The sequence below is a fragment of the Dermochelys coriacea genome, chromosome 26, assembly GCF_009764565.3.
Source record: "Dermochelys coriacea isolate rDerCor1 chromosome 26, rDerCor1.pri.v4, whole genome shotgun sequence".
NCBI classification, from domain to species: Eukaryota; Metazoa; Chordata; order Testudines; family Dermochelyidae; genus Dermochelys; species Dermochelys coriacea.
In genome coordinates, this window is record NC_050093.1 from 861,425 (window position 1) to 876,364 (window position 14,940).

Consider the following 14,940-nt stretch of genomic DNA (forward strand, 5'->3'; position numbering starts at 1 on the left):
AAGATATTTAAAATAGTATCTCATGACACAATTTACTAGTGCTGAGGATGCTGAACTGACATGCAGAGAGGATACTGATCCGGAAAGGGGAGGTTTAGCACTGAAAAAAGGAAATCTTCAATAAATAATAAACCTCTGTGAAACAGCAGCAGACAATGACCATTGTTTGCAGTGGAGACGGGGAAAGAACGAAGAGTTTGAAATATTTAGAACTTGCAGCGCACTCTAAGTGCTTGCACTCAGCCGAATGGTTTGAGTCCAGCTGGCAGAGACCGTGGCTGTGCATTAATTCTTCAGCTCCCTAGAAGTAAGTAGGTGCAGAAATTGAATCCCTTTGTGTCTCAGCTTCTGCATTTCTTATCTACCACCTAAAGTACTAATGTTTTGCAGCAATATTATCTAGGAGGCTGACTGCTTGCTGGCAGTGGTGGAAGAGGGAATGTCCAGGTTACTTTTTGCATGGTTCTTGACAATAGGTTCTGAGATACCTTCTTAAAGCAATTCAGCCATGTATCTCTTTTAAAAATTCAGGTTAGCTACTGAAGATGAGCCAAGGACTAACCGATTGTGGGCTCAATAATTGCTAGGATACATCTACACAAGGATAGCAGACTTGTGGTGTGGCAGTGGCTGGCTTTGGTCAGCTGACCTTGCGTTGTGGGGCTAAAAATCACTGTGTAGACATTTGGACTTGGACTGAAGCCCAAGTTCTGGGACCCTCCACCCTCCCAGTACTTAGATTGATGCCTGAGCCCAAATGTCTACACAGTGGTGATTTTTCAGCCCCTGAACCCAAGCCTGAGTCAGCTGACCCAGGCCAGCCATGAGTTTTTTGTGTTTTTGTTTGTTTGTTTGTTTTTCCTGGTGCAGGCATATCTTTAGATTTTTCCAGACAGAGAGAGTTAAAGTGGAATTAAGTGATTAGAAGTATTCAATTGCTTTTGAACTCCCTGCACCTACAAGTGTCAAAGGGAGTTAATAAATGCACTGCTTGCCTTTGATTCTCAAAAGCAATAGAACAGAGAGGCTCTGTGGCAAAAGAGGATGGGAGAAAGCTGGAACCTGCTTTTTTCCATGCTCCGAAAAGGAGTTTGGATTAGGGTTGAATAGAATCATAGAACTCTAGGGCTGAAAGGGACATTGAGAAGTGATCAAGTCCAGCCCCTGGCGCTGAGCCAGGACCATAGGCGTTGACTTCCTCTCTGCCTGGTGGGTGATCGACCCCCCCCCCCCGGCCCTGCCCCAGCCCCACCCCTGCCCTGCCTCTTCTCACCCCTGCACTGTCCTTGCCCCACCCCAATTCCACCCCTTCCCATTCGGATTCCATTCCCTTCCGCCAAGTCCCCATCCCTGCCCTGCCTCTTCTCCGCCTCCTCCCCAGTGTGCGCCACATCCCCGCTCCTCTCCCTCCCTCCCCAGAAAGTCCTAAGCACTGCCAAACAGCTGTTGGGAGGTGGGAAGGGCTGTTATGAAGTCCCCCCACAGCCGCCTTTTCTCAAAACACCTAGACTGCATTACCCTAGTTTGCTTATGAGATGGTCATGTGGGACTATGTTGAAAACCTTACTAAAATCAAGATGTATCGCATCTACGGCTTCCCCCCATCCACTAGGCCAGTGACCCTGTCAAAGAAGGAAACGAGATTTGTTTGACATGATTTGTTCTTGACAAATCCATGCTGGCTATTCCTTATAACGCTATTATCCTCTAGGTGCTTACAAATTTAATTGTTTAATAATTTGTTCTAGTATCTTTCCAGGTAATGAAGTTAGGCTGACTGGTCTATAATTCCCCAGGTCCTCTTTGTTCCCCTTCTCCAGTCTTCTGGAACCTCACCAGTCCTCCAGGAGTTCTCCAAGATAATTGCTAATCGTTCTGAGATTTCTTCATCTAGTTCCTTAAGCACTCTAGGATGAATTTTGTTAGGCCATTCTGAATGGAATACATATAACTTACCTAAATATCCTTTAACCTCTTCTTTCCCTATTTTGGCTTGCGTTCCTTCCCCCTTGTTAGTCTTGTGTGTTGAGTATCTGTTCACCTTCACCTTCTTAGTGAAGACTGAAGCAAAATAGGCAATGAACACCTGCCTTTTTGTTGTCATCTATTATTAGCTCTCCTTCCCTGCTAAGAAGAGAACCTATACTGTCCTTCAGAGTAGCAGCCGTGTTAGTCTGTATTTGCAAAAAGAAAAGGAGGACTTGTGGCACCTTAGACTAACAAATTTATTTGAGCATAAGCTTTTGTGAAGTGAGCTGTAGCTCACGAAAGCTTATGCTCAAATAAATTTGTTAGTCTCTAAGGTGCCACAAGTCCTCCTTTTCTTTATACTGTCCTTCGCCTTTCTCTTGCTCCTATTGTATTTTTAAGAACCTCTTCTTTTTGCTTAAACAATGAAGTAACTTGCCCTGTTCTTGGGATTTGTACCTAGAATATCCCCTTTGTTAAAGATTAAAGACCTTGTAAATTATCTACAGATGCTGTGATGGAGAAATCTGCAGAGATACAGCTGCTTAGTGATCCTCCCTTCTAGAAGACTGCAGGAAGCTTCCCCCTCTTGGTTCTATGCATCATGGCAGAGCCTAAAAGCTTTCCAAATACCTGAGGGTGATAGACTGACTGCCCCATAGTGTGTGTCTATGGCCCAGCCCAGCTGGGGCCTGTGGTCACGACACTAGCACAAAAATAATCATTGCTGGGTTTAGGTAGCCGCACTGGGAACTTCAGGGTGCCAAATTTGGAGGCAGATTCATTTTAGCAGCATGGAGACTTCTCAAAAGTCAGTGCTCATTTAAAAAACAAACAAAACCCCACTGCACTGCCCCTACGGGGCTCCCTGGGAGTCACGATGCATAACTGCATCCAAGGAGAATCTCTGCCTTCATTGCCTAGGGAAACACAGGGTCAAATATATATCTAAAGGGTATATTATACCCCTGTGAGGCAGCTTAGCCCTGCAGTAAGCAAGAGGGAACCAGTCCAGAGCACAGGCAGTGCTTTGAAACTCAGCAGGAGTTCTGCCAGCAGAAGCACCTGAGAGGGAGGCTCTGAATTGTTGCCTTGTCTAGATATCCCCTTGGCCCCACCCCATGTTTTCCCTGGGACCCGTCACCTCCAGATAGGGTTGTCAGGTGCCCGGTCAAAAAGGGACCTTTTAAAAGTCTGGTCGGCGGCGCAGTGGGGATCCGGGGCTAAGGCAGTTTCCATACGGGTCCTGGAAGCAGCCGCCAGATCCCTGCGGTGCATGGGCAGCCAGAGGCTTCACGCGCTGGACAGAGCGAGTGGAGGCCAGGGCAGGGATGTTGGGCTTTGTGTGATTAGAAAGTTGGCAACGCTACCTCCAGAAATGCCTGAGTGCTGAGTGGGCTGCATGCTCCCCAATAGCTCCATCACTGAGCTCTGTTTGTGAGACCCCCGCTTCTGCAAGGTGCAGGCATGCTGGGAACGTCCCCTCCTGCCAGGGCTGGCCAGATTAAGGCTGCTTCAGCTTTGGGAAGCCATTGTTAAAAATAAGGTGACTTTCTCCATTTCCCATGAGCCTTGTGCCTGCCCGCACCACTGCTGGCCCCCGAGAGTCTGTTCTGTGAGAACATGGCATTGCCCTTAGGGAAAACTAAGGGAGAAACACAACAAAGGTAAAGGAAGCAGGAAGGGAGCTGCATCGAACTGCAGCCAAATGTAAAAAGGCCACGTTAGGGATGCAGCTGTTTGTATCAGCCAAATTTAAAGAGCTAGTCCTCAGAAAGGCATGCTGGGAATCTATAAGAAGGCAGCCCTCTTCCTCCTCTGCAGACCTTGAGTAACAACCAGGGAGTCTCTGAGAGAGATGGTGCTTCTGTGGTACATGCTGCAGCCATGACTCAGTGTGATAGGAAATGCCTTAGTGACTTACAAGGGAAACCGGAATAAGTACCTTTGCGAGTGTGTTCCCTGAGACTAGAGTTGTGCCAACGTTTTAGCCTTCTTTTCAGGCTAGCAGTGGCCTCTTCCCTTTTAACCTGTTCACGGTACAGACTAGAACTGGTGAGAGAACTTTGGTCAAAAATGCTATTTCAGTGTGTGTGTTTGAGAGATCGTGTTGATCTGATGAAATTTTGTTTGCAAAAAAACACGGAAAATAAAAATTCAAAAATGCCAAAATGAGACCACTTTGATATATTTGGAATGAATGGGTTGATTTATCTTTTAAAAATTTCCTTTAAGAGTCAAAACAAAACATTTTGATTGACTCAATTATTTTTGAAATTTTGTTTTGTAAAAAATGTTGTGGGAGAGAGAATCCATTTTGTGACTCCTCTGTAAAGGAGCTGATGAGTGAGATTTGACTAGAGACACAAAAATAAGCAAGGCCAAATGATTTTATCTTAATAGGGATCTGGACTAGGTTCCCAGTAAACAATTCATAGCCCATCAAACCTTGTGATCATCCTATTATCTTAAGTTGTATTAAGGAGTGGCCAGTGCTGTCTGTATTATTACTTCCAGGACGCATTAAGTGGAAGGCAAGAACTTTTAAATGTTACTGATTATGCTGACTCTTACATCTCCATGATCTGGGGTCCTATTACCATAGGACCCAATGCTCTCATATAGGAGTTGAAAACACAGTAACCTGGAATGACTGGCTCAGCGTCCCCAGCTCTTTGCAGTTGTTGCCTCCAGTTCCCATCACCAGTCTGGCTTTAACTTTAATCTAACAGAACAGAAAATATATTTTTTTTCATTGTACATATAGCTAGTCAGGAAGAAGAGAACTTGAATCTAGTTTTCCTTGAAGATCAAAGTTCTGTTTAGTAGCAAAGCTTCAGTATTCCTCTGTTTAGCTTTTGCACCCAGACCAATGATTCAGAATGACAAGTTGTCAGATGGCAGAAGTGTTTTGGGAGTCATGGGTGGCCCTCCACAGGGAGCACCCAGTGCTGGCTGGTGTGTCATTCATTCTATTCTCTTCTTATCACCCTGTGAAATACTACATCCTGATTGATTTGATCTGAAATAAATGCCCTGAGTGTGATTATGGTCTCACACCTGTTTTTATATCAAACTGTTGACTTAAGTGAAGTTACTCCTGATTTACACAGGTGTAAGTGAAAGGAGAATCAGGCCTTTTATGTAGAGTGAGTGTTTTTAGGAGGGAATGTGAAAGTGAATCCAGCTTGGAGTAGGAGTGATGGCAGATCTTACTGAGTACACATCCATCTATCCTCTAATCCTGTGATCTTATATGCATGTCCAGCACAGCACCTGCCAATAGTACCATTCTGAACCCGAGTCCAGTCCCTTATACTCCGAAGTGCAGCATGCACTGGTTACAGGATCTTGCCTGTCTGCTTGGGAAGCACAGGGACCAGTCTGTTATGGGTTTGTAAAGGGAAATCTCTAGGACAGGTAGAATGACGCTTTGATGCTGGACAGGAGCCACATTCTTGCTTGGGGGTGGGTGTGCGGACTGGTTCGGGTGGAAATAGGAGCCACCATCACACTAGTTTCTCAAGTTAGATGCATCCCAGATGTTTGTTGCGGTCCCCAAAAAAGTCAGTTTAATTCTTTGGCTACTGAGTTACCTCTGCCACCCTTGTGTCAGCCAGAAACCGAAATATCTGACCTGCTGTTGGGGAGACAGCTTGGGAGGTGTTCTCGGCCCATTCAGAGCAAGGATGTGGCCCTGTGAAGGAGTTTCTCTTGCATGATTCAGAGCCCAGAAAGGGAGAAGATTCACCCAGGCTTGGGGAAATACCGACGTTTCAGGAGCAATAGAGTCTCTTGTCGAGGGGAGAGACACATCCTGGACAATCTAATTGTCTTTCCTCTCCCCTTCCTCATATTCTCCCTTCCCTATTCTAACAACCTGTATTTCTAATACTCTCTGCTTGGGTCTATATGCTGTTGCTGAACAGGTGAGTGGTGGGTGTCTTGTGTATTGTAATATGCAAAAGAAAGCTCAATCAAAATACTGCCTTAGCACCAAGTGAAGTTTGCATTTATGCTGTAGTTTGTTGCTGAGGAGAAGTCCAGTTGAAAATGAATGTTTATTTCGGCTGTCATTTGGCAAAGTACAACAGAAATAAAGTGATACTTTGTCTGCAGCTGTTGCTCTAGGTACCTTTTAGCTATTGACCATTTTTTGCAAGAAATATGTGGGATTGGTAAAAACTCTGTTTTCTCCTTGTCAGTGCTCGATACTTGAATTTAAATCTGTCCTCAATCTGTCTGGCTTCATAGAGGTATTTTTGTGAGGATGATTTATATAAACGGGTACAGGTTTTATATGGAAATCTTCCTTTAATGGAGGTAGCTCACATTCTAATATAGAACGCCCCTTTGCTGAGATGACTGTTGTTTTTTTTTCTCAGACACTTGGTAATAAATTGCACCCGAAACAGCTGCTGTTGCCAAAAGCTTCTGAATTTTTTTTAACTGCACAGGCTTTATGTACAACTGAGATCTCTGCATGCTTTAGTCTAATACAAAGACTTCAAGAGATGTCATAAAGGAGGCTTTGGTTCCATTTATTCTCCTCTACCCTCTAATCTCTCTGTCCCACACTCTTCTTCCTCTTTGTCATTGTGTCTCTATTAAAAAGCAATAAAGCCCTTTAAAATGCAAAGGCAGTCAGCGAGCCCTCGGGCCAGTATTCTTCGTGTGATTAGGGCACTGGGTTCTCAGCTCCTGTCATTGTGTAAACTCAGCAACTAGCCTTGGGAGCCTGCACCCAGCTTTGCCTGTCAGCACACAGAATAGCTGTGTTTCAGAGTAGCAGCCGTGTTAGTCTGTATTCGCAAAAAGAAAAGGAGTACTTGTGGCACCTTAGAGACTAACAAATTTATTAGAGCATAAGCTTTCATGAGCTACAGCTCACTTCATCGGATGCATCCGATGAAGTGAGCTGTAGCTCATGAAAGCTTATGCTCTAATAAATTTGTTAGTCTCTAAGGTGCCACAAGTACTCCCTTTCTTGTTAGATTTAAGTGAGTCTATTTCCCTGCATTTTCAGTCTGTGCTTGACAGGATTTCACAATGAAATTTTTGGTACCTGAAATACCCGCTGGAATATTGGGGAATAGTTTTCCCCATATGTCATTTTCCAGAGAATACAAATGGAGGCTAAACCTAGAGCAGGTAGCAAAAGTGATTGAGCATACCTTCAAACCCAGTAATTAGCTATCAGAAACAGTGCTTTCTGCACATGGTAATTTTTCTGCCGACACTGTTCTGTAGCCTTTTGTTTTCCACGTTATTTATTTTCCATCACAATCAGTTGACTCAGATCGGTGCTAAAGAAGCTGTATTGTTTACCACCTTCGACTGCACATGGGGTTGTTGTGACTGATGTACAAATAAAAAATGGATTTTGATCAGGACACAGATTTTTATATGCTGTTTCTAAAGCGATTTCTGCTGCTCTGTTGCTTTGCTAGGGTCCATATTCCTCCCAGCCTTGCTCTTCCTGACTTGTACCTTGGATATCTTTTCATAATGTTTGATTTCTGCAGTCACTTGCATAATGAGGAAGGAGTGTGCAGTGGATTTAGAGATTCCTATTAGCCAGGTCACTCATTTAATGTATATTTGTGAATTTCCTTATAGGAAATTGCAGGGAAAACAAAAATATTTAAATAGCTCTCTGAGAACAGCAAAACCTAGTAAATCTCCAGGGCTGTTTCCCTCAGGGTCTGGAATACAGTTGCAAAATGCTGTCATGCAGTTTGATGTGTCCATCACATTTTATAATAAAGTTACATGTTTAGATAATCATTTATTAACTCTTTATAAACTAGCAGGTGTTACAAGCATGTTTCAGGTCAGAGTAATGCATGTTATAAATGGTTATGCATATCAGTATTTGTATATTTAGAGGATAATTAAGATGGAAAACAGTTTGCAATCTTAATTCATACACTTAAAATAGTAAAACAGGGCTGTGAGGAGATAGTCCGCCCCTGAGGGCAGTAGTGCCTAATGGGCAGCCCGTCCTGGTGCCTGGCTTTGACTTTTAAGGGTTTGGAAGGTCCCATAAATACATTTGGAGACCGAAGGATGATTGGAGAAGGAATCTGAGACTGGAACTTTAAGGGCATAAAACCTTGCAGAGAAGGCAGGGCCAGGCTCCTCTGTCTCGCAATCCCTTGGGAAAATGTTAGAAGGGGAGCAGCATAAAAACTGGTGCTGCCTTCACCCCCCAGCAGACAGAAAGTGAGAGGAGAAGGCTGGGCAGCTGACCCCTGCAGATTGGAAGGCTAATTGGGAAGGGTGCTCAGCTGAAGAGAGCTGGCTAAAGCCTTGCAACTGATTAAGCTAAGGCAAAGTAACGGGATACAAACCCAGTCCCAGAGAGAGAGCTGGGGGGGGGGGGGGGGGAACCTGTTTAAAGGAGAGAGATACTGACTTGTAGTACAATCCAGCTGCCACAGGGAAGAGCTGAGACTGGTTTTTAGGAAATGCTTCTGTAGTTGGTCCTAGGAGAAGCTGAGGAACCACCAATTCAAGGTAGGGGCTGCAGAGTCTGAAGATCTTGTGAAGATGCTGGTGACTGAGGTACAGGTAGGAGCAGCCCAGAGAAAACTGGGGAAGGATGGAAGGAATGTCCTTAGCTGCCTAAAGAGGGTCCCTGGGCTGGAACCCAGGGGACAGAATGCTGGGCGTGGGCCCCTCTACCTCTCCCCCCAGGCAGAGTTGTGCTAGGCATAAGCAAACTTAGGGCTTGTCTACACAGGCACGTTACAGCGCAGCAACTTTCTCACTTGGGTGTGAACCCCCCCCCCGGGCGCTGCACATTTCAGCACTGTAACGTGCCCATGTAGACAGTGCCCCAGTGCTGGGAGCCACACCCCTCCTGGAGGTGGGGTTTTCAGGGTGCTGGGAGAGCTCTCCCCCAGTGCTGCGCTGTGACCACACACGCCACGGTAAAGGGCTGCCACAGTAGTGCTTTAGCATTGCTAGTAAAGACAGTTCCTAAGCTTTTGCTTAGGGCCCCAAGCAGTTCAAGGGGGTCCCCCTTAATTATTAGTATGTGTTTGTCGCGGGGTGACTAGTTCCCCTGAAGTGCCACCTGGAACTGGGGTACCACTGAGCCCTTTCCCCCACCAGCCTGGGCTCCCTCTCACACTGTGCTGCTTTGACAAGCTGCACTTTCGCTCCCAATCCTACACTTCTGCTAGGACTCTCACAGGTAGGGACACACCCAGCTGCAGTTACATGCAGGCTCTCTGACCAGCCACGGCATGAACCAGCAGTAGAAAGGCTGCAGCCGAGGTAACTCTGCTCTCCAGGCTTGCATTCCGTCTGGATCATAAACCCAAAATTATACTGTCTTGCACTGCACAGGGATTTGTACAGTGTAAGCTCATAGAGTTGCCCCCCTACCCCAATGTAGAGAGGAATATGCAACAGCCTTTTCCCCTTGAGCTACGATTTCCAATGCATTTCACTCAAATCCACTGGTTTAGATAAAGCAAAAACAAGTTTATTAACTACAAAAGATCAAAGCAGATTACCTAGCAAATAAACAAAAATGCAAACTAAGCATAACACGCTAGTTAGATTGCCTATGAATTAGCAGTTCTTCAAGCGCTTGCTCATGTCCATTCCATATTAGAGGGGTGTGTGTGTGTGTGCGCGCGCTCACCATATGCACCGGTGCTGGAAATTTTTCCCCTCGGTGTTATCTGTAGGGGACCAGCTCTGGTGCCCTTTGGAGTGGTGTGCACATGCCGCGGTACATGGGGCACTGCCAGCTCCCCACACCCTCAGTTCCTCCTTGCCGCCAGTGCCGGTATGTTTGCTGCTTTGGCTAACGTTGGTTTTGTTCTCCATTCTTGCGAACATTATAAAACCTGTAATACAGTTGTATGTAGTTAGTAGTTGAATTAGTTCTTAGTCTTCATTAGTCCTGAATGGGACTTGGCCAGGGGACTGGGCATGGCCTTGTCCCCAGGATTTAAGCCCTATGATTGTTACAAATGGCCTATGCCCATCAGCAATCCACATAGTAGCTGCCTGATCCACTTGGGCGAAGGGCACATAAGCAACAAGTGTCGCATTTATAAGTGCTTCAAAGCCAGGATGGAAAAGGAGTGTGACAACCGCCTGAAAGCACTTCTGATGGAGTTGGCGCTCACTCCAGCACTGGTGCAAGGGTCCGACTCCGCACGGAGCTCCACGGCATCTGTGCGCAGTGCTCTGCCAGTGCCGTCCCCCACTCAGCACCGATTCCCCCTCCATGGCTCCAGCCAAGAAGCCGAAGAAGACAATGAGGAGAAGATCTCCTACCTCCTGCAAGGGAAAGGAGAGGGCTTGGGCTGAGCAAGACCCACGCCGGGCAGCTCAAGTTGAGTGATGCGGAGCAGCCCATCCCATACCTTGCCTGTGACTCTGGATAGCGGTACAGGCCTCTGTCAGCTTCAGGTGCCATTGATGCCCAAAGCCCTATAGGTGGCTCAGGTGATCCTGACCCTTTGTCTCAAATCCTCGGTTTGTGGAAAAACGCTGACATCCCAAGATGGAGTCCAGAGTCCGATGATCTGATCACAGGCCCTTGCACACCTTGCTGAGTCAAAGCAGCTATTACTTACGAGCTGTCTGGAGTGTTCTCAGGAAGGCTCACCAGGTGGGGGATAAGCTTCTCCTAAGGCCTGTTGTTCCCCCTAAGGGCCTCATTACCCCAAATAGGCCCTTCCTCACCCACAATCTAGACTAGAAGCATCTTGCCTAGTAAACATCACCCAGGTGTAACTGCATGTGAAATACAGATAGAGTCAATAGTCATAACTTCAGACACAAAAATGATCCGTGCACACAAATAGGATAATCGTATTCAGCAAATCAAAGCTTTTCCAATGACATCTTACATGACCCGTCTTGCATAAAATGCATCCTAATTATGCCATTATTGTATAATAATATCACTATGGAGAATATGGGGTGCAGTGTCATGGGGGGGGGGGAAATATTCTTGCATAGGGCCCCAATGGGGTAGCAGCAGCCCTGCCCCAGGCTGAGAGGAGAGAGACTGTGAAGAACAGAAAGGGCCAGATAGAGGCTGGGAGATGGGCTTGAAATAAAATGGATTGAGTTAACCCCAGAAGGGGAATGGAGTGAGTGGTGAGCTGGCTGGAGGGAGAGGCCACACACCTCAGTAGACTTTTGTAGCACTAGGATAATTGCAGGTGGTGCTGTGCTGAGAAAATCCCTGTAATGTTGCACCTGGCCACTAGGGGGCAGTCTGGAGGTGAGAGGCATGATGACATGTCGTAAAAATCCATGTATATAAAATGGGAGGTGCAGTGGGTCAGTACCCTGTCTTATCCTGACTTTGGAGACACGTGTTCAAGTCCTGCTCATGCCCCAAGTAAAAGGGACTTTGGATCACTTAAATGATCCATCAGTCCTAAGTAGTGATCCGTAGGTCTTGAACATGTCTCCTGTGTTGACTCTAGTTGTTTCTTAGAAATGTTTTCACAGCACTTCTGGTCATCAGACTGAGGCATGTCGCCATACACTGCAGTGAACAGTGTCATGGCAGAGCAAGGGGTGTGTGTTTGGGGGGGGTGGGTGTTTCGTAACTAATTCTGTGTCTGGCTTTTCATTGTGGAAATCTGGAAATAATACCAGCACTAATTAATTATGTTTATTAAAAAGGTAAATGTTTTTAGATCTGGATTTTCTTTTGCAGGCTGAGAACATTTCATTTGCTCTCCTCTGTTTCCTTTGAGTCCTTTATTATTATTTTATTTATTATACTGTAATGGAAACCAGAAGGCCAAGCCCATATTGGGACCCCATTGTATTACAGGGTATCATGGTTCTTGTCCTAAAGTTTATTTATGATCCAATTTTAAGAAAGACACAGCAAGTATCAGCAATAAGAAAGCGTATTTACATAGGCTAGCTGTGTGTATAACTTGATGGTTCCAAATCATTCAAGAATAGAAATAAATAGATCATCAGCTGTCCCTACTGGATGCACAACTCACCATTTATGTGAGAATTGCATACAATGATATCTAGCTGGGGTTGCCAATGTTCTCCATACTTACATGTGCACTTACAGAATTTAAGATGCTACAGCTTCGTTCACTTGTAATGAAATTTTGGAGAGCATCCAACTTCTTCAGAACGTTGGCTTGCTCCGCTCTTCGTGGATCATTGTGAAATGTAACTATTCTATGTTGTCCGTGCTATGTGCTAGCACTGAAAATAATCATTCCTTCTGTTCTATTGTCTGTTTGTATCACTGTAAGCAGATGAAGTCGTCTGATATTGACCAGGAATTATTCACTGAAAGCTATTGCAAAGTGTGCAGTGCTCAGCTAATATCAGAATCTCAGCGGGTGGCACATTATGAGGTAAGATCTTCTTTGTTACTCAGAACCTAAATTTGTTAGAATGAAGTTTTGCAATGGCTATAATCTATTGCTGGAAACTGCAGAGTTCTTCTGCTATGGTGGAATCACTTTTTGGGCTATCATTGAATATTGATACAGAAATGTAGAGACCATTCTTCAAAATTCCCATGCTTAGAGAACAGTAAAACAAGTCCCTGAGCCACATCCACTCAATATATGGCCTGGACTTGATTTTCTAAGTTTTTCTTTGGCACTTAGGAATGCCTGGCGATGCGACCCCAATATATGTAATACTGTGTTGTTCTGCTTGGTCTCATTATGTTAATACCTTGATAAAACTTCTCCTTTATAAGATTATTGAACCTATCCATTATAGAAAGGAAATGCATGAAAAGAACACATCTTTGCAGCTGATTTTGTAACCGGCCAAGTAGTATTTTAAATGGGACAATGCAATCAAAAATGTAAATGCAGAACGACGCTGTTTAAATTAAAAGTAATTTTATTGCTGGTTATATTGTTCTCTAATTGTTTAAATAATGCCATTGTAACATTCCCTGCTGCATCTCTTCTTGCTGCTGTCTAAACTTGCAAAGTCAGTTCTGCAATTTGAAGACTATATTGAAAAACTAGGTTTCAAAAAGAAAATAGTTAGTGAGATCAGTTAAGAGTTCAGCAATTTGAACTTAAGTTTTCATATTAAATGTGCTGTGCTATCCATTGCTGAGAAGAAATTTCTAATTTTGCAGAGAATAGATTAGTATTTGAATGTATAAGCACTTAAGAGGTAGGCAAGCTATAAACAATTAGAAAAGATATATCATTAGAGATGTGTTAGAACAGCAATTAACAGCACTGCACATCATCAAAACAAAATTAAACAGGGAGGGAATCGCAGAAGGATATCCCATTGTATAATGCTAGTAAGAGGAAAATGATACAGTACATATCCCGCCTTGACATGGGATACCAGAGTGTACACTCTTTGAGCTGTAGGGAACATGCTGCATGGAGTTCGGGAGGAAAGGTATAAATGGTTGTAAGTGTGAGGCTGGCTTTATGTAAGTCAGAAATGAATACTGCACTCAGATTGCTGATTTGGCCACTGTGTGGGGCTGTGTTGGGATAAATGGAAGATGAATGCATTAGCACTAGCGGACAGGCTGTGGAGTATTAATCACAACGGGACTTCAGTCACTCTCGTATCCACCCCGGCTGTGCTTTTAGTAATCAGCGACGGGGGCAAGTCTGAAATGGGACCTGTCTTTCCCAACCTAGAATACTGGCAAGCTCTAGGGGAAGGGAATTTTTACAGGCAGTTTGAAGGTGGGGGGCTCTTGTGTATAGGTTTTAATGACTTCAATGCAAAACTCTGCCAATGCCACCAAGGTTTGAATTGTTGTCAAAAAAAAAAAAAATGACAATTCTGTTCTCAGGGTTCCTCGGCTCAGATTGGTTTGCCCAAACCTCAGCTCCGGTTTACATGAATGTTTTGCCATGGGTGTACATTTGAGGGAGAATTTGTCCCACTGTTGTTGGCAGTGGAAACTGACAAGAGCCTTGATTGGTGCATGGTAGAGGAGGACATGTTAATAAATAAGGAACTTGTCAAAACAGCCTTGCCCTGTATATACTACCCTGGCTTCCCTAGAGATTGAAATGAACATCCCTAGCAGCTACTGCCAACTCTAAGGCAGTAACCTTCCAGCTCTTGATAATGCTGAAAGAGGAAGCCAAAATTCAGCGCACAGGAGACGGAGGCACTAGTGCAGAAAATAGGAACTGCTACCTGAGCAATGGGATATGCTAGCAGCCTCTTTTCGTCTATCTGTGTAATTGCTGGTGCAAGCTGAGTTATTAATGGTTTGGAAATGGGGGAAAATAACCTGGTTTTGTGGTGTTTATCTGGAGCGATGTCAGGCTAGTTTGTCATACTTGTGCAATCCCAGCAGACGCTGCTGACATCAGGCGCAGCAGCTCCATTATGTAACCAGGCCTACCAGGCTCTGTGACACAATGAGTGCAGGGAGCTGGAAATCTGAAGGGACAAGCCAAACATGCCCACCCACCTCAAGAAATTGGAGTGGCAAAGACCTGACCCGGAGCTTTCCTTCCGATACAGCGAAGATGTTGAGCTGCTTGTGAGAAGCAGGTGCTGCGCTGATGGCGCCAACAGTAGCGTATCGAAGCTGGCACATTCCCCTCCATCCATCTCGGTATTTGTTCCTCTTCAGCTGGCTCTGAGCGGCTCTTCCAGCAGCTGCAGCAGTGTTTATTCTCCTGGCAGGCCAGGCCAGACCCCTACTGTCTTGGTTTCTTTATGCTCCAGAGTAGAATGTTACCTTCTGACAAAGCCCCTATAAAACACAATGTCTCCCAGGTATTTGGGTGCTTTTGAATATGGGAGCAACCATGACTGGTCCAGACTGTTTTATTCCCTGGATTAACCTACTGCTAAATGCAGAGGGGAGGACATAAGCCCTGTAGTGTAGCTCTTGGTGATACCTCCAGTCTTGAGACACAATATTTTAGAAGAAGCAATGCTGGCACAGATGGCTCTTCCAGGAATGTTGCTACAGGGGACAGAAGCAGCAGG

General features: G+C 45.0%; 1 protein-coding gene across 15 annotated transcripts in view; it reads left to right on the forward strand.

Annotated features, from left to right (window-relative positions):
* The window catches only part of ZMAT4 (zinc finger matrin-type 4), a 208,860-nt gene that overhangs the window by 91,206 nt on the left and 102,714 nt on the right, over window positions 1-14,940 (forward strand). For 7 of the 15 annotated variants that reach the window (XM_043503109.1, XM_043503118.1, XM_043503110.1 and 4 more), the window contains one exon: window positions 12,243-12,344. In XM_043503109.1, coding sequence (XP_043359044.1) covers window positions 12,243-12,344 — 102 coding nt within the window. Of the gene's footprint in view, window positions 1-8,282; window positions 8,488-12,239; window positions 12,345-14,940 lie in introns of those variants that run through there. The other 8 variants (XR_006277146.1, XM_043503115.1, XM_043503108.1 and 5 more) reach the window with 3 other exon arrangements.